The sequence below is a fragment of the Mercenaria mercenaria genome, chromosome 10 (genome assembly GCF_021730395.1).
Source record: "Mercenaria mercenaria strain notata chromosome 10, MADL_Memer_1, whole genome shotgun sequence".
Taxonomy (NCBI): Eukaryota; Metazoa; Mollusca; class Bivalvia; order Venerida; family Veneridae; genus Mercenaria; species Mercenaria mercenaria.
The window spans coordinates 48,507,969-48,528,285 of record NC_069370.1 but is presented as its reverse complement, the minus strand read 5'-3'; the positions used below and the strand labels follow the sequence as shown (position 1 = coordinate 48,528,285).

General features: G+C 35.6%; 1 protein-coding gene and 1 long non-coding RNA gene across 2 annotated transcripts in view; one reads left to right on the top strand and one right to left on the bottom strand.

The window, feature by feature from the left end:
• The first annotated feature begins 4,084 nt into the window (after positions 1–4,084).
• Positions 4,085–9,332, top strand: LOC123560324 (uncharacterized). The gene is made up of 4 exons (XR_006688189.2): positions 4,085–4,250; positions 6,651–6,748; positions 7,615–7,711; positions 8,964–9,332. It is a non-coding gene; the product is annotated as an uncharacterized LOC123560324 (long non-coding RNA).
• A 5,253-nt stretch (positions 9,333–14,585) lies between these two features.
• Positions 14,586–20,317, bottom strand: part of LOC123561647 (uncharacterized) — a 62,971-nt gene continuing 57,239 nt past the window's right edge. Inside the window, exons 16-18 of the mRNA XM_053516903.1 lie at positions 16,917–17,099; positions 16,111–16,306; positions 14,586–15,672 (exon numbers count right to left, since the gene is read on the bottom strand). Of these exons, the coding sequence (XP_053372878.1) occupies positions 15,173–15,672; positions 16,111–16,306; positions 16,917–17,099 (879 nt within the window). The 3' untranslated portion in view covers positions 14,586–15,172. The remainder of the gene's footprint in view (positions 15,673–16,110; positions 16,307–16,916; positions 17,100–20,317) is intronic.

Sequence of the window (20,317 nt, the reverse complement as noted above, 5' to 3'; positions counted from 1 at the left end):
TCATGGAAACAAATATTCTGACCAATTTTCATTAAGATTTGGACCAAAACATGTTGTCTCAAGTGTAAAGTATTTCCTTCAATTTGCCCTAGTGACCTAGTTTTTGAGCCAAGATGACCTATATTCGAACTTGACCTAGATTTAATCAAGGCAATCATTCTGACCAAATTTCATGAACATCAATTAAAAACACAGCCTCTATCACATACAAAACGTTTTTCTTTGATTTGTCCTAGCGACCTAGTTTTTGAGCCCAGATGACCCATATTCAAATTTGACCTTAATTTCATCAAGGCTATCATTCTGACAAATTTTCATAAAGATCAATTGAAAAATACAGTCTCTATAGCATACACAAGGTTTTTCTTTTATTTAACCTAGTGACCTAGTTTTTGACCACAGATGACTCATATTCTATCTTGACCTAGATTTCATCAAGGCAATCAGCCTGACTAAAATTTATGAATATCCAGTGTAAAATGCAGCCCCTATTGCATACACAAGGTTTTTCTTTAATTTGACTGGGTGACCTATTTTTTGACCCTAGATGACCCATATTCAAACCTGACCTAGATTTTATCCGGACAAACATTCTGATCAAATTTCATGAAGATCCAGTGTAAAATGCAGCCCCTATTGCATACACAAGGTTTTTCTTTGATTTAACCTAATGACCTAGTTTTTGAATCCAGATAACTCATATTCAAACTTAACCTAGATTTCATCAAGGCAATCATTCTGACCAAAATTCATGAAGATCAATTGAAAAATACAGCCTCTATTGCATACACAAGGTTTTTATTTGATTTGACCTAGTGACCTAGTTTTTGATCCCAGATAACCCATTTTCGAACTTGACCTAGATTTTATTAAGGTAATCATTCGGACAAAATTTCATGAAGATCAGTTGAAAAATACAGCCTCTATCGCATACACAAGCTAAATGTTGACAGACGACGACAGACGCCGGACATCGAGCGATCACAAAAACTCACCTGAGCATGCCTCAGGTAAGCTAAAAATCATTAGAAAGTATTTCAATGCTGATGAGAAGAAATTTAAAGTCCTGTTTAATGTTAAAAACAGGCAAAGAAACTGTCCAAATAGAGGATATTCAAAGTTAGAAAAACAATACAAATAAAAGAAAAAATATCCAAAAACAAAAATGCAAAATCAACAAAGAAGATACATGCGAAATATGACCAGAGCATGAAAAGCAATACATTCGCTAATAATAATTTCTATCATTAATAAATCTTTCACAAATATCTGAGACAACAACTAAGAAAATTACATAAAATCAATCATAAGAAAAATGTGACAGCCACATCAAGTTAAACAATGCCAATTATGAATTTTTATGACGTGCATATATTTTGTTGCTAGGAGCGACCAAACAGTAATACGAGATTCCACAAAAGATAATGGTAAATTAATGTCATGTTATCGCTATTTATACACACAGCTGCAACATTACAAATACAAAAAGGTTTGGAATATATTAGTAAGTAAATTCATATATTTCTAATGTTTTAAACATGTTTTAATATATTTTCAAATCTTGTTTTTATCTTAATATTTAACAGGATTTTTTTTTTTCAATAGAATTTTGTTTTTATTTTGGTTCATTCACATTTCCGCGTGGGTGATTTTTGCTCTGTTTCTGTGGACACATTTGAAACATAAATTTTCATTTAACTTGTAAATATGCTGATTATTTAATCAGTTATTACAATGATATTTATTATAATACAATCTATAAAGCGATCCTTTCCGAAGCAAAGAACGCAAATAAGCAAAGATTCGTTTTGATTACGTTCGTTCCGTGATGAAAAAAAAAAACAACAAAAACAAAACAAAATGCGCAACATTTCTCGCGCCCTTAGCAACGGCTTTAGTGGAATTCAATTAAGAATTAAAAAAGCTTTTGCGTTTATACGGGTATAAACAACAAATTTGCAAGAAGTCCAAATGTTGTTTATACCGTCTGCCGCATAAACGCAAGAAAACCGCATTCATTTTTTTCAGTAGTTTGCTACAAAAATAAGTGGATTTCTTTCCGTGCGTACCAGAAAATTAGAATTCATGTCAGAATATCGATATTTTAAACATCTAAATAGAACAGCAAAAAGGGCCCGATTTTTAAATATTTGGTTTCCAATAAAAATATAGTTCCTGGTTTTTATTTGAAATATTGTTAATCCAGTGAAAAATTATAGTTGTGTCGATTCAATTTTGATCGTTATAGTCAGAAAAAATAGCTTTAACTATAATTTACTGTTCTTTGTGAAATTTTGGGGTCAAAGGGCTTTTGAAATAATTTTTCAAATGACGCCATTTTGCCTATTTTTTCAGTGACGTCAAATTTAGTGCGCAATCTCGCGGAAATATTATATTGAAAAAAAAGAAGAATGTTCTAAATGATCACAAAGTGTCGGAAAAATAACACTTGAGCAAAAAAAGTAGTCTGTTTTTCGGCATTACGGGGGGGGGGGGGGGGGGGGGGGGGGGGGGGGGGGGGGAGGGGATGCAGAATTTGTTTTTACTTTTTACCTCACAAATAATTTTAAACATAATCCTAACCTTTAGTCAGTATTTTGTACACTCAGTACGTGCGTACATCCATATAGAAGCGATTTAATGTTGGCGAACTAAACCGAGGTTTTAGGATTTCTTACAATATATGAGTAGTCTAATTAATAATACTTCTGTTACACCTTTTTTATTTTCAAACGGCGACGTAGAGACTGTTTTGCTCTCATCTGGCCAAGGAACTTTTTTCTGCTTATGTGTAACGTACGGTGTTCCGTTTGGACAATCGTGACTTTTTATTTAATACTAAACCGCGATGCACGATGGTACGATGACGAAAACGCGATGGCGCGATGGTGAAAATGCGATGGCACGATGATGAAATTGCGATGGTGCGATGGTACGATGGTGAAATGTCGATGTAATATCGCGTTTTCACCATCGTACCATCGTGCCATCGCATTTTCATCATCGTACCATCGTGCCATCGCGTTTTCACCATCGTACTATCGCGTTTTCACCATCGTGCCATCGCGTTATGACCATCGTACCATCGCGTTTTCACCATCGTGCCATCGCGTTTTCACCATCGTACCATCGCATTTTCACCATCGTACCATCGCCTTCCGGTGGCCATGCGCAATGGTACAGTATATGTGTCAGTGAAATACAGACTTGATACAATCTCATTTTCACATTGCACTATGTACCTTCTACATCCTAACAAGCGTCCACTTCGAGTGCGGGAGGTCGTGGGTTCGATCCCCGGCCGCGTCATACCAACGACGTAACAAATGGTACTAGCGGCTTCCTCGCTTGGCGCTCAGCATTAAGGGGATAGTGCTAGGACTGGTCAGCCCGGTGTCAGTATAATGTGACTGGGTGGGGTATCATGCCACCTGTCTACGGCGTGATAATCCAGTGAGGCAGCACTATAAAGTTGGGCATTGTGCTCACTGCTACAAGTAGACACCGTCGTTTATATGACTGAAAAATCGTTGAAAAAAGACGTTAAACACGAACACGCACGCACGCACGCACGCACGCACGCACACACATCCTAACAACAATAAGTTTGAATAATACCATGTGACTATTACACCCAGCTTTTTATTTACTTCCATGCATACATAAAATACAAAGGACGTGGCCTTGAAGATTTTACAGTTTAAATGAACTGAGCACTGAACATTTTGTAAAACATTTTGCAAAACAGCAGAATCTAAATAGTAAATTCTCACAAAATACATTGAGATACATTCATAAATTGTTGACAAAAATACAAGTGCTCGGGACTACGCATTTCTAACCGGAAGGCGATGGTACGATGGTGAAAACGCGATGGTACGATGATGAAAACGCGATATTACATCGACATTTCACAATCGTACCATCGCACTATCGCGATTTCATCATCGTGCCATCGCGTTTTCACCATTGTACCATCGTTGTTTCATCATCATGCCATCGCGCCATCGGGTTTTCGTCATCGTACCATCGTGCATCGCGGTTTAGTATTAAATAAAAAGTCACGATTTTCCAAACGGAACACCGTAGTAACGTATGATAAGCTACTTAATTATTTTTAAAGAATTACAAGTGCAATAGACGAAAATGAGATAGAAAGGAAATGTAACCACATTGCCTTTCTCGCCATTTACATTTCAGAAACATGATGACATTCCTTGTAGCTGTTTTGGTAGCCGTCCTCCTGGCCGGTAAGTAGATGCCAAGCATATTTATTAGTCCCCTACTGGTTGAAAACCAGTTTCGGGGACTATAGGAATGCACTTTTCCGTCATTCCGTCTGTCCGTCCGTCCGTCCGCAATTTCGTGTCCGGTCCATAACTCTGTCATCCATGAAGGGATTTTAATATTACTTGGCATAAATGTTCCCCATGATGAGACGACGTGTCATGCGCAAAACCCGGACCCCTAGCTCAAAGGTCAAGGTCACAATTGGAGGTCAAAGGTCAACAGGGCTTTTTTCCTGTCCGGTCCACAACTCTCCCATCCTTGAAGGGATTTTAATATTACTTGGCACAAATGTTCCCCATGATGAGATGATGTGTCATGCGCAAATCCCGGACCCCTAGCTCAAAGGTCAAGGTCACAATTGGAGGTCAAAGGTCAACAGGGTTTTTTTCCTGTCCGGTCCATAACTCTCCCATCCATGAAGAGATTTAAATATTACTTGGCACAAATGTTCTCCATGAGGAGACGACGTGTCATGCGCAAAACCTGGACCCCTAGCTTAAAGGTCAAGGTCACAATTGGAGGTCAAAGGTCAACAAGGCTTTTTTGCTGTCCGGTCCATCACTCTCCCATCTATGAAGGGATTTTAATATTACTTGGCACAAATGTACCTCATAATAAGACGATGTGTCATGCACAACTTTCAGACCCCTAGCTCAAAGGTCAAGGTCACACTTAGCAGTCAAATGTTTACATAGCCTGAACGGGGTCTGTTTTGTGTCCGGTCCATAACTCTAACATTCATTAAGGAATTTTAATATCACTTAGCACAAATGTTCCCCATGATGAGACGACGTGTCATGCGCAAATCCCAGACCCCTAGCTCAAAGGTCAAGGTCACAATTGGGGGTCAAATGTCAACAGAGTTTTTTTCCTGTCCCGTCCATAACTCTGCCATCCATGAAGGGATTTTAATATTACTTGGCACAAATGTTCCCCATGATGAGACAACATGTCCTGCGCAAAGCCCAGACCCTTAGCTCAAAGGTCAAGGTCACAATTGGAGGTCAAAGGTCAATAAGGTTTTTTCCCTGTCCGATCCAGAACTCTGTCATCCATCAAGGGATTACAGTATTACTTGGCATAAATGTTTCCCATGATGAGACGACGTGTCATGCGCAACACCCAGTACCCTAGCTTAAAGGTCAAGGTCACACTGAGATCAAAGGTCAAGAGGATTTTTTTCCTGTCCGGTCTATAACTTTGTCATGCAAAGCTGGATTTAGATATCAGTTGGCACAATATTCCCTGGATGAGACAACATGTCATGCGCAAGAACCAGGTCCCTAGGTCTAAGGTCAAGGTCATATTTAGAGGTCAAAGGTCAAATTCAAGAATGACTTTGTACGGAACATTTCTTCTTCATGCATGGAGGGATTTTGATGTAACTTGGATCAAATGTTCACCACCATGAGGCACCCTTGTTTTTAGAATTACGTCCCTTTGTTTTTACTATAAATAGATTGTATTGTAACTTTTTTATTACTGGCGGTAGAGAAAAATTGAGACCACTTTTCTGTGGTACAGCATGCATGTTACATCCAATATTTAGGTGTATTTTGACCTATCTGTACCTGGTAAAGAGTTTCTTGTGGACTTATATTATATAGATTTTTTTTTTTTTTTTTTTTTTTTTAAAGATTAATTTCCCTTTGTTGTTACTATAAATAACTTACATGATAACATTTTTATAATCAGCCAAAAAAAATCAATATGAAAACAACTGTAGGTTTTTATATATATAAATTTTAATCCAAGTGTTTTGTTATAACATATTGTATATATAGTACAATATTGTTTATACATCATTGCCAGATATCAGTTCATTATGTTATACTGCAGTAGAGAAAATTAGGTGCCTTCCAGTAGGGGACTTTGTATTGCATGGCAATACTTCATTCACTTGTTTTGTTTAGGTGTGGAGCCATTCTGTTTGATCACTGTGTGTACTTTTTCTTCTAAGATAAATGTTTTAGTAAAAGTTTACCGCAATTCTACATAAACGGACCCCATTTCTTACCATATACTAGTACATGTCGACGATAATGTGGCACTTAATCATTCCTGTCAGAGCGGCTGTGGTTTATGTATGGAATGACCGAGTTGTTTTGAATAACGAAAAGCGGAATTAGACCAAAGTTTCTATAGTTTTGACTTTTGTCCAAGTTCTCGCTTGGAAGTCAAGAAAGCAGCCACGAGTTAAAATATTAGTATATTTCTCTTCTGTAGATGTAAAAGAAATTTAAACGTGTACGACTAGTTTATATATGGTTACCTTGTTGCCCTCGATTTGAACAAGTTTGTGCACAGAAAAAAATATCCTCAAAGCTATTCTTGTTTTGAAATGTGACCAATTATTATAGCTCAAGCTTTATCTGAAGAAGACTGGATCAAGCAACCCCGGGATGTTAATAACAACGAGGAGGTGGCCAGCAATGAGTCGACTGGGTCGGAACATCAGGTTCGTGGTTGTACCTTTTACCTTTAACTACCTTTGCAATATGTTCAATTGTAAGATGGTTCTTATAATCTTTATGCCGATCCTTCTGACTGAAAATAATTCATCGTATATTTTATTGCATTGGAGATTATTGAAATACGAAAAGCGGCATCTAGATTCGTTTATTTTAGGAGCGGCTATCAAATATTTCAGCTGAATACATTTGATCGTCTTTATTTTGGCAAATGTTATAACTTAAAAAAATTTATAGTATATTTAATATACTGACCTCTATTACATAGCTAAGATATATTTGAAAAGGTTAGAAAGGTTAACAAAGAATTATACTGTAGAGCTTCATTCTTCTTTGAAAATTTGGAAGAATACGTAAAAAGAAATTCTATATCATCTTAAACGAAGGTGTGATTAGTAAGTTTTAATTCTTTCATGACTATTAATGTTTTGCAATTTTCCTGATGTTTGGGAGTGTTTTATAACTCTAAATTAACGTAAGCAGTCCTGTATGTAAATCCCCTGGAAGTCAATGGATATAATTATAGCAGACCCGCTTTGACTTAGTTTCGTAATGAGAGGTATTGAAATATGAAACACCCCTCATGCAACGGCTTAAGAAGAAATCTACTGTGTAAAAACATTGAAAATAGACTCAATTGTGACCCCAAAAGAATCAGAAGTACTAACAGCACTTAGTCACGTTTTCCCTTGAAGTCAGACACTTTTTAAACTTTTTTTTTTCAAAATCAAATGACACTTTTTAAACTATTTTTTTTCAAAATCAAATGCATACACTTTAGCATATAGCACAAAATGAACCTTGGTGAATGTGCTAAGTTTGGGAAATGGGGTAATATTTTGGTCATTTCCAGATGGATAATTCTGGCAGTTTCAACACAATCTTTGTATCACTGATGTTGGCATCACTCGTTGTGGCTCGCCTGGCTCGTCGTTAGTCGGCAGATAAAGGTACGAGTTAATACTTATATAAAACTAGAAGATGCTTTTGTAGAAAAGCGCATGTTTCCCCCAATGCATAGTCGTATAGGCAAGAAGACAATAGGGGACAGGAACGAAACTCAAAGAGACACTCACGGTTGGCTGCAATAGTGATCATCTACTTGGCATGTCCAATCATCCCACTAAGTTTCAACATTCTGTGCCTAGTGTTCTCAAGTTATGAATTGGAAACGACTTTCCATGTTCGGGCCCGTGACCTTGATCTTTGATCGAGTGATCCCAAAATCAGTAGGGATCATCTACTCTGCATGTCCAATCATCGTATTAATTTTCAACATTCTGGGTCAAGTGGTTCTCAAGTTATTGATTGGAAAGTGTTTTCTATGTTCTGTCCGCTGCGACCTTGACCGTAAATAGAGTGACCCCAAAATCAGTAGAGGTCATCTTCTCTGCATGTCCAATCATCCTATGAAGTTACAACATTCTGGGTCAAGTGACTCTAAAGTTACTGACCGGAAATGGTTTTCCATGTTCAGGCCCTTGTGACATTGACTTATAATAGGGTGACTGCTCATCTACTCTGCATGTCCAATCATCCTACGAAGTTTCAACATACTGGGTCAAGTGGTTCTCAAGTTTTTGATCGGAAATGGTTTTCCATGTTCAGGCCCCTGTGACCTTGACCTTTAACAAAGTGACCCCAAAATCAATAATCAATAGGGGTCATCTACTCTGCATGACCAATCATCCTATGAAGTTTCAAGATGCTGGGTCAAGTGGTTCTCAAGTTATTGATCGGAAATGGTTTTCCATGTTCAGGCCCCTGTGACCTTGACCTTTGCTAGAGTGACCCAAAAAAACAATAGGGGTCGTCTACTCCATAAGCCCTGCCACCCTATAATGTTTGAAGGTCAAATGGTTCTCCAGTTATTGATCGGAAATGAAGTGTGACGGACGGGCGGAATGACGGACTGACAGGGCAAAAACAATGTTTCCCCCAGTGGGTGTGTGTGGGGGGGGGGGGGGGGGCGACATAAATACCCAAATTACATTCATGTTTAGTGTTTCTCACATTTTGAAATATTGAACAAAATGTCTAGTAGTACATGCCTTTCATTGAACCTCTTCGATTAATATTCAAGAAACGTGACATTCATTATATTTTCCATCTGCACATAGTTACATATCAAAAATTAAAAAGCGTTTTATGAGCATACATTCTTTTTTATTTAACTTAATGTTTTTGTATGTCTGTTTGCAGGATGAAGAACGGATATTCCAACTACACAAGTGAGAATACATTAAAATGCTATCAACTCTTTAAAAAGACACTAAATATTGTATTCGGATCATTCCAATTAATGTTATTTGTTTTACTTTCTATGACAATTCAATTCATACGAACCACTGAAGTGTGTATGCGGGAGGTTCGCGCTAGCGACAATGGTGTAGTTAAGAATCACTGGTTACAACTTGAAACGGTATTCTACTGAGAATACGATATTCAGGGATTTTTGAGTTGAAGCACAAATCACGATCAGTTCGGATATTTTCTCACATTTTTCGTAGCTTTTACTATCAACAGGTAAGGAGCAGAAAGTGATTATAAAGAAAACGGCGACCAAGCACACCTTCCCCGTTTACCTGTCCATTTTATCCATTTCGGACTTCGCAAAATACTTCAAAACTGATGTACACTTGGTATATTTGGTTGCATTCTTCAGTGTTACTAGAATTTTATGTTGCAGCAATGATCTATCAATTCAAACTTTCTAATATGTGCCTTTGGTACTCTGCAAGACACTGACAAACTTGATAAGTGTTGTGTTGAAAGAAATGTAGAGTGTAGAAATAAATCCATTTTATGTTGTAAATCCTTTAGCCTCCATTGTGCAACGATACCACTCTTTCACGGCGCTTGTGTCATGTGCTATTTTATTCAAGCACAAGTGAACGTCTTGTAAAATGATCGCATATAAAGAAACAGTATCAATGAAAAGAACCAAAAAATAGTTTTCTAAATTATTACTTACTTTCGGATGGGTGGGATCTGAGTGGGCATTTTTATGATACTCAGCAGTTCTTTTATATCGACAGTCATTGTGGCTTTAACCTTCCATCTACTGTCAACAGGGATAAATAACTGACCATAAGCAATGCTTAAATGAAATCTGATGACCTTAGGTCTAAGCAATCTTAAGATATTGCGCGGAAACGAAATTGCTATTAAGCAGACATATTTACAGACGGATAATACGAGCTTTTTTATGATTGTCTTTCCATACACTTGTATATAACAGCCATTTTACTCAGGCTTTTATAGCCATATAGATAATCTGTTAGTAACAGATGTTCACAAAATCATTCAAAACGAGATATATATCAGAACAAACGAATTAAATCCATTTCAATTTCATTGTATCTATTACAGGATTTAAATAGTGATAGTTTAGTTTAATCATACTTTATTGTATATATATACATATTCAGTACACACACATACAAAAATAAATATACAAAAGGGTTGGGCCAGAAGTTATAACAACATTATCGAGGGCCCTCCCCTGAAATAGTGATACAGTTTATATGTTAACCAACACTATCTTGTCTGACGCTGTATACTTTGGTGACTATTTAAACGAAATATTGTAACTAAATGACGGGGCACGAAAACAGAAAATTGTGAAATGTTTGAAAATATCACATAGGTTTCACCAGCTTTGGTTATATCTGTATATATACTCTACAACATCAGCAATTTCTATGCTAGTTTTTTGTCATATACAAAATCGGTTGAATGTTTGCCAGTTATCGGGACTTTAACAAGTACGTCTATGAATATGTAATTCACGTTATTGTTAAATTGCGAAGTGTTACATGATAATGCCAAATTCATGAATTTGGCACACTCAGTGTCGATTAACTGTTACCCTGTATGATGGCATTCACCTAAACATCACATGTTTGAAAAACTACAAATAGCGGTGTTCAAATAGATATATCTAGCATAAAACAGCTATTTTTGTTTCCAGTCCCATAGAAAATGTTCACAATTTGAAAGAAAAAAAACTGCGTTTGAACTTATTCCGGGATATGTCTTTAAGAACATCAGTGCACCCCAAACTCGATGTTAAGGCAAATTTTTAAGTGTTCCTACCAAATAATATATATGCCTACTGGAACAGAACATCAAATATAAGTTTTCGACCATGGATTTGATTTTATAGTCTATTTTTATGCATGATGATGCTCATAAAAGGGCAAGAAGCAGTACCAGTTGACAAGACAGATAGATGGGAAATAAAAATGATTACCCTGAAACTCTCAGCCCCTACCGATACTTAGTATCAAATAATCTGTTGCACACTAGAACGGAGACATTGAAAATACGTATTTTCTATCTTCTTTCCCGAACGCAAAAGCAAAAGTGCCCTTCTCGGTCATGTCGTGTGTTAGTAATGTATTAAGCTAGAATCACACTGCCCTGGATGGGCTTGCGAATGAGTTCCGGATAGCATCCGAATGAGTTCCGGATAGCATCCGTAGAACTCCTTACTCTTTCGTAAGTCATCCGGTGTATCCGTCCAGAAATCGAGGACATCCGGGGGCAAGGGTGCAAAGTTTTGAACATGCTCAAAAATTTGCCACGGATAATATATCCGTAAGGAATCTGTAATGGTTCTGAAAAGATCTTAAAATATTGTAACAGTCCGGAAGACAATCACTGTGGTCCAAAAATATGAGCTATTGCGGTTTTAATAAGGTTAATTAAGGTTCTGTTACGATTGCATTAAGAGATTTATAACGGTTTCAAATTCGCAAAACCAATTTTTTCCTACACATCCGGATGGGAATTCGGAACTCATCCGGGGAGCCTGATATATGTTAATCTTCAGAAAACGTAGACAAAAAATCATGCAATATCAGATTTCGTTTTCATTCATTTTAAAGTACGATCGTGCGAAATTGCATCTACAAGTTGATTTTTCTTTCTATAGACTTCATTTAAAACGTTCTAATTTGTATTTATTATCCTAGTTTTATGTCATAAAGATTTCGAGTTAGGATATTATTGAACGAATCCTCTCCAGACTACACTACAATATGTTTATATAGACATTAGGGTTCAATGTTGGAAGCCAATCTCATCAATAGCTTGTGTTTTTGTACCGTTATAATTATCCGACTATGAATTAAAGTCTGAATCTTCTACTCTAGCAACTGAACGCGAGAACATTTTAAATGAAAAAAAATACTTACAAGCATTGCGAATCTTTGCTAAAAACCTTGAATCCTGAAAGGAAATATGAATTCTAACGAGTTTGGCCATAATTTGATTTATGAATCATACCAAAATAAGAAATAATGCCTACTAGTAGATCTACTCAAATTGCTGCATATTGGAAAAATTACTAGTTAAAATTTGGTCACCTTGTAAGTGTATACTCTAAAGGAAATCAGGTAAACTTCTGCTAAAAGTTCTTGTGAACAGCGACACTCTGGTTGTTTCATTTCTGATTATAAGGCCTCACCAAATTAAAAAGTTGTTCATCGGATTTGCCGCTCGTATATTTTCAGAAACACAAAAAAAAACTTTTTTGTTTGTTTTTGGCTTGCGCTCGCCCCATTGAAAAAAATCAATCCAAAACTTTTTGGTGCGCTACTTTTTACGGACGTAAAAGTGTATAAATGCTTATAATTTCAGTCCTAGATTGTTCTCAAATGGATTTTAATCAAAATAAATACATACTATGCACACATCGTCTATAATAAATCATAACACTTATATTTAGTTGCATTAAAGTTGTTTCCCCTTTATGCAATTACGCCATTTTCTTCAAATGTTTACCAAATTACATGCTACAAAAATCGATTTATTTCATTGAAAACTGGATGAAGAAAAACATACTAATTTATTTGATAACATCAATCTACATTATTTTGGTAAGGGTAAATACTTATTGATGCATGTCACTTATCTGTTTTCTGTTTTTCCTTGCCAAATGGTCAGCATTTGCATACGAAAGTTGGTGGGATAAGGAATTTACATTACGAGTTGTTTTCAGAACAGTTTCGATTTTCAAATTTTCCAATCATTTAGTAGACTAATGTTAATGCACGTTAATCTCCATTTCAGACTTTAATTGAGACTTTGTTTCAACAAATTTAATATGTTATGCAAGTTTAAAGTTAGAAAAAGAGCTGTACATAAGACATCATGCTCGACTTTTCTGAATCAGAGCTTTGCCAGTAAAAGGGGCATAATAGTCAGAAGCTTTGAAAGTACAGAGCTACTGGTCATTATATAAAACTTAATTAAAAATATTCTATGTTAAAAAGGGGCTTAACTCTGTCTAAATTCAGACTTAAGAATATTGTTTCTCCAGGTGTAGACTTTGACAGTAAATAACTGTTCTAAGTTTCAAATCAGAAGCTTTAATAGATCTAGTAACACTCGCATAGATATTTGATGTATCAAAAACTTTGTAAAGTCAGCTAAGAATGCTACATCAAGTCACATATGTGTGATAAGTATGGTGTAAGGTTATGCATTGTTGTTTATTACATATTTTCTAACAGCATTTTCAAAAGCATGCATTATTTGATTACAGTGTACTGTATGACAATGTTATTACCTTTTTTTCATGAGTTCGCTTTGTTGTGCGTCTGCAGGTCAGATTTTCTCAATCCCTGGGGACTTACTTTTTAATTTAAAAGGGCTATACATTCTATTTCAAGGTTTTTATTAGTCAGTCGAGAGCCAAATAAGACAAATATATTTCTTCGCTCTTCGCTCGCTCCTGATTTTCTCAAAAACCTAAAAAAATATTTAAATTATTTTTTCGCTCGCCGCCTCAATTTTTTCAGAAAAAAATCCGATGAACAACTTATCAATTTGGTGTGGCCTAAGAATAAATACCACCAATGCAAATACGGTAAACCAAAAATGTTAAGAGTTTTGTGAAGCAAAAAAAAAACGAAGTAGCTTACATGGATTTTTCTCGGATTTAAATGTCTCACTCTGCAATAATGTAGAATCACGAGAAAAACTTTAGAAAGGCCCTAAATATAAACTCATCAAGGGTCAAGGAAAGTTAAGTTTATTGTTTTATCTTTATAGTTCTGTCTTAGCCTGTGTGCAAGGAAGTGAAATCATTTAAGGACCGTCCTGGAATGATTATGATGATTCAGGCTGAGCAGTGGAATAGGCTAAATCTTAGTATTGTTCAAGCACGCATGGCTAAGACCAATTAAAGTGCAGATCCACAGGGCAGTTCATGAGAAGGCTCTTGAAATTCTTTTTTGCTGTGTGTGCTTTTGTTTTTTGTTTTGGGTTTAACGCCGTTTTTCAACAGTATTTCAGTCCTGTAACGGCGGGCAGTTAACCTAACCAATGTTCCTGGATTCTGTACCAGTACAAACCTGTTCTCCGCAAGTAACTGCCAACTTCCCCATGTGAATCTGAGGTGGAGGACTAATGATTTCAGACACCATGTCGTTTATCAAATAGTCATGGAGAACATACGCCCAGCCCGAGGATCGAACTCACGAACCCGAGATCTGTAGACCGACGCTCTACCTACTGTGCTAAGCGGGCGGGTTGCTGTGTGTGCACTGAAGCAAAAACATTCATGAATGAAAAAGACAAACATGTGCACTGAAGCAAAATCATTCATGAATGAAAAAGACAAACATCTGTGCTACGGATCATGTTTGCTGCAGATCCGCTGAACTGTTCGCGAAAAGATGTTTAATGAAAAATAGCTGAATGCACAAATCTCGAGTACCCAGTATACTAAGACCTCATCCCCAGACTTTGTCTCTAATGAGCTTGATAATATACAATGAAAACCATACACAAGCTGAAAACTGAAAAGCACAATCTAATCTACCTTTTTTAATCTTTATTTTTTTTTTCATTTTTGTACTCTGTTGAAATAATATTGTGTGGATTTTCCATTTTATCTATAATAGTGATGATGCTGTAAAACAGAAAAAAATCTAACATAATTACAATATATCACATTATTTTTAAAAATCAAATGCTGTTTCAGCAACCACTAAATACATCATTAAGCAGGATTGCCTTAATTTTTTGTCATTTCAAACTTTTTTTTATATTAGTTTTTTTCTCAAATAAAGTTCCAGTTGTCGTGTTAAAACCGGACTGTATCTATAAAATGCAGAGTTTGCATACTATTCAAACTGTATCAATTTCCTCCTGGAGACTACGACCGCATTTAAACTCCATACTTATACACTTTTGATCAGTTTTGAAGCATCAATGTGCTAAAATATTCTCAGCAGATGACATAATACAGCTGTTTTCACTGTTCATGTACATTCTATCTTACATGAAAAATAGACTGAAACCAGATAACCATTACAGTAATACCGCTAGTAGTTTCTAAATGATCAGTTCTTATGCTCAAACAGTGCAGGCTATCCTTATTCAAACAGCATGTTCTATCAAATCTCAATAGCTCTGGATCTGTCTGCTTTTGGCCACATTTTTTGTTGCAACTTTCTCATGTAAAATGCCACAATACATGCTCGAAAAGGTTCTAAAACAAACCCAAACACTGCTACTGCAAGCAGATAGTAACACATCCACTCTTGTAACTCAGTGGTCGAAAACTGGCCTCCGATCATAGTGATATACACAACAATAAATATTTGTAACAACAGCATAAACATGACAGCGACAGTTTTCACCCATGATCCTAGTGGTTTGCGATCCTCACCAGTACAATCATGTTCCAGCTGATAAAGTCCTGCCTTAGTTAAAGTTTTGCTGTCATCACCTTCATCGATCATGAAGTATGAATCTATAATGTTGCTAATCTGTATAGAACTAAAATATTCTCGTTTTGTCTTTGCCCTCTCAATATACCCCATCTGTGTCACCATATTCCGCATAAGTTCTCCATGTTTCAGATATTCCAGATACCCTTTTAATGGCTTAAGGTCTATAATGAAAATAAAACATCCATAAATGTTAGCAGATAACATTCTACACCTTACCAGCCATATAACCTAAACACATTACTCATGTACACAAAAACAAAATATCAAAATGGTTTTAACTGGAATTCTGTATAACTACTTTATCTTTCTTTACCTAAGGAACTTGACACTCACAGTGGTCACCCGGACAGACAGTGTCTACCATACAACAAGGTATTAGACATTGTAATGTTCCAAAAGGATTATAACATGGTCATGCCCTAGCTCATTTAGACTTACTACTTTAAATGATGAATTTATAAACAGGAAACAAAGCTGTTGATACAAAGAAGCAAAATTTTCAATCTTGATATGGAAAACACTGTTTTATTAAAAGTAATTCTGAGAGGATGTTGAAAGAACTATAAAAACAAATTAATTCCTGAATAAACCAATGTCACCTTCTATGATGTCTGCCAGTGTGACATTCTTTGTGTCCATCTCTATGTCTATATCATCAACATCTACAATACCAGGGTTACTATTGTTCTGATTAGGACAGCTGTTGTTTTTGTAGTACAGTAACAGTTCACTCATTTCCGAATGCTTCTCATCCAGCATCTTACCCAACTCTGATATTTCTGATTGCGTACAATTCTAAATACATAAATATAGAAAACATGTATAAAATATATAACATTATTAAATCAAAATATATGTCTGTCCATTTAACTTAATATGTAGAGCAAAATTTAGTTTCACCTCTGGTCAAGTTGAATGCTCTCCTTTGTTAAACGGTAGACAAACAACCATACCCCCATTTTACGAAGAAAAAGTACAAAACAGAAATTAATCAAGGAATACTGCTAATGTGACTTAGATGCCTTTAAATAATTAAAATACTGTTGAAAGACAACATTAAACCCATATCAATCCAAAAAATGAATCACAGAACAAACATTTTGGAAATGCCACATAATCCAAATTTGCTTCATGGGTTTTTCTAGTTCAGTTGTTGTAGTTCGCTTTGGTGTGAAGATTCATCAACAAATTTAAGGTCAGCTGCTCACCTTCCAGCTTTGGTGATAGAGGAAGACCCAAGATGCCCCTCATGACATGTTTTTGCCTATGGTAGGTCTCGTATTAAAACCGATAGATCTTCCATACACTCACTTAGACAGTTTCTTCTGAATTCTATTACTCAGGTGGGGTTCATAGAGAAACATATTTTGAAACTAGTTAATTAAAAAAAAACAATAATTCATACTGTCAAGTCAAGGCCACTCCACTTTTTCAGGACAGGTGTCTGTAATATACTGTCAACAGATGTTTTAACCACTGTCTCCACTTGTGCATTTTTTGTATGACCTAGCATATATCTTTCCATCTTGATACACAGTGTCATTACGCTGTCAACTTCATTGGTAAGTAACTCGGCCAATGTATCCATCTAACAAAGAACAAAGTTTTCTTCAATTGGTTTATTCTATCATTTATTAACCTTTCACATTCAATGGCAATACATAAAGAATCACTTCCAAATGGATAATACAAGTAATTAATTAGAATGTAAAATTTCTGTAGTATTTATTTATGAAAATGTTCTAAGTATTGTAATGGTGTCACAGTAAAAATTGCATGTAGAATAGAATGTAGGTGGACGGATAGCTCAGTGGTTTGCACACTGGCCTTCCAATCCTGAGGTCGGGGGTTCAATCCCCGGCAGCTACTCGGGAATTTTCAGAAACGATTTTCAGTGTTTTCCACCCAACTAGAGGTGTACTGGTCAGAATCCTTGCGTGTATCAGTGCTATACACTGGGCACGTTAAAGAACCAGACTGTCTTTTCGCAACAAGCTAGGCTAAGTTAGCCGGACAAGCCTGTATCTGATTTCTGATCTCTCTGTCGTGGGGGCTTTGTTTACTCTGTCCCTCTGGTCAGATCGCTCTGTCTGTACTAGCAGAGGATGAATTATGCACCCTGTGTGGCTGCATTTGAACTATGTAAAGCGCCTTTGAACGTGAAAGGGCGCTATATAAATCTGGTATAATAATAATGAAGTTGTATTAAACAATGTTCTGACTGTTGGTATTTTATATTTATAGTTATTCACTACTGCTGTTTCAAAAAAAAAGAAGGATTGCAATGTACAACTGAACCTTGCTCTAAATAAATACTGCAAAAGACAATAAAATGTTCTAAACTATTACTGTCAGATAATAATATGCTCTTAATCATTTTACTGCCAGACAATATAACACTCTTAACTACTGCTGGCTCAGAAGTATTATTGCCAGATAATAACATAACATGCAATAGATAACATCATGCTCTTAAGTACTATTGTCAGACAACATCATGCTCTGAAGTATTACTGTCAGATAACATCATGCTCTTAAGTATTACTGTCAGACAACATCATGCTCTGAAGTATTACTGTCAGATAACATCATGCTCTTAAGTATTACTGTCAGACAACATCATGCTCTGAAGTATTACTGTCAGACAACATCATGCTCTTAAGTATTACTGCCAGATAACATCATGCTCTTAAGTATTACCGTCAGATCAGTCAAATGATTTTTGAGATATGTACGACACAAATCTGGACAGACAGACACTCTTGACATCTGGAGGGACAATGGCAATCTGTATGCCCCTCCGAGGGACTCAAAAATGACCTTAAATAACTGAACTCCTAAGTCTGACCTTGACCTTTGAACTAGGCATCATGCTCTTGCATTCTACTCATGGTTTTGGTATGGTATGTATTTGCACAAAGAGAACTGAATATCCATCCATGCATAGCAAAGTAATTGACCAGATCTTAAATTGTTGACTTATAAGAGTGACCTTGAACTATAAAATAGGTGTTAGAGTCTCCAGTGTGACAAGTTGTCTTATTATGGGGAACATACTCAGGCTGTCAAGTGGCCGTTGATGAAAAAGTAGGAAAAAAGTAGGAACTGTTTCAGAATAAAGTAGGAAAATAGTAGGAATATTTTAGTAAAAAGTAGGAATATCAAACGGTGTTACCTAAAGCTTTGAACTGTTTTTAGTACTCGCAACTGTACATTGATCAACATAGAATGTTTCTTTTATTTATTTATTAATTAAAGGAATTTAAAACATCTAACAAAAAACATAATGCTAAACCAAATTGCACTTAAATACATTTTTACACAAATTGATACCTATAACATTTTCTCATTATACAGACTACTGACTGGCCATGGTTTCATATTAAAATAAAGTACGCTAAGCAGTATTCTATTTAGTCCAATGCAACAACAAAAATAATGTATTAAGCATTATGGTTGTGTACATGATCCTCTTTCAAACTTAAAATTCAAGAAAACTGTACTGTTGGATGATTCCATTTAAAACTTATATAGATCTATGTATATACAAAGTAAGCAACCTGATATTTTCTAAGTCTTAAAGGGGCCATAATTCTTGCAAAAAGCAGGATGGAGTTATGTTTCTTGCTGTACAGAGTCAGCTATTGATGGTGAACAAGTGTTGCTAGTTTTAAAGCAATAGCTTTGATAGTTTAGGAGAAAAGCTGACCTAAACATAAAACTAACCAGGCAATGCCAATGCCAACCCTAACCCTGATCATATGATGACAATATCTCATCATTTTTTTTCAAAAAATCAGATGAGCTAAAAAGGTTAGAAGATAGCAAACATTTCAGCCACAGTAGGGTTGAGTTCCCAGTTTCCTTCCACTGTTATCTAGCTTCTCCAACCAAGAATTGAATTTTGTTTTTCCACTTGGGATTTTAATTCTAGTCTTTTCTCTGAGTCATTAAAATTGTATGCTTTAGTATCCTGTTAAAATGACAAGTTTAGATACAAACCTTCACCATAGCATACCTATTCATTAATCCTTCATTACACTTATGTACTTAAATTACTCAAAAAAAAGAGTTAATATATGCATTTTAAAAAGCTATAAATTGTTTTGTTTCTCAACCATAATCATCATCTGTAATGACAGAATTAAAATGATGGTAGAGCTATCAGCATTCTCACAAAATAAGATAACTGGAAAGGCAGATGAAATTCAGCATTCTGACATAATAAGATAATTAGAAAGGAAGATAAATTTAAATTTGATCTTGAAACATATTTATTTTTAAATTAATAAAAAAGTTTGTATGTGGGTGTTTTAAAATTCAATATCTGAATTAATAATATTTGGTAAAAAGATTTTACCCTTTTTTTATTAAAAAAAAAAAATTCCAGTTTTATTTTGTGCTTTTTGCCAAAGTGACACATGCATTGTATTTGTATTCATATCTGATTTCACATTCTGTCTTGAGCTGCATAATAAATTATATTACATGTAGTTTTGTTGATCTGAATAGGGCTGCAAACTGAAATATGCTACCATACAAAATATTTGTCAACAGAAGATGTAATAATGACTAATTTAAATGTATGCAAATCCAGTCAATTAATACTCTACATTAAAGAAAAAGGGTAAATTTAAGTAAATAATTATAATAAGCTGGAGTGAGTATAGCTGGCTATTATATTTAAGCTCTACTTTCTACAGTATATAAACTGTAGTTAGTCAAGGAAAAGCACACTATCACCAGTGAATCTCAACACAAAATGGTTGAAGTTTTATGACACTTCCAGAATGTCTCTATTGATTG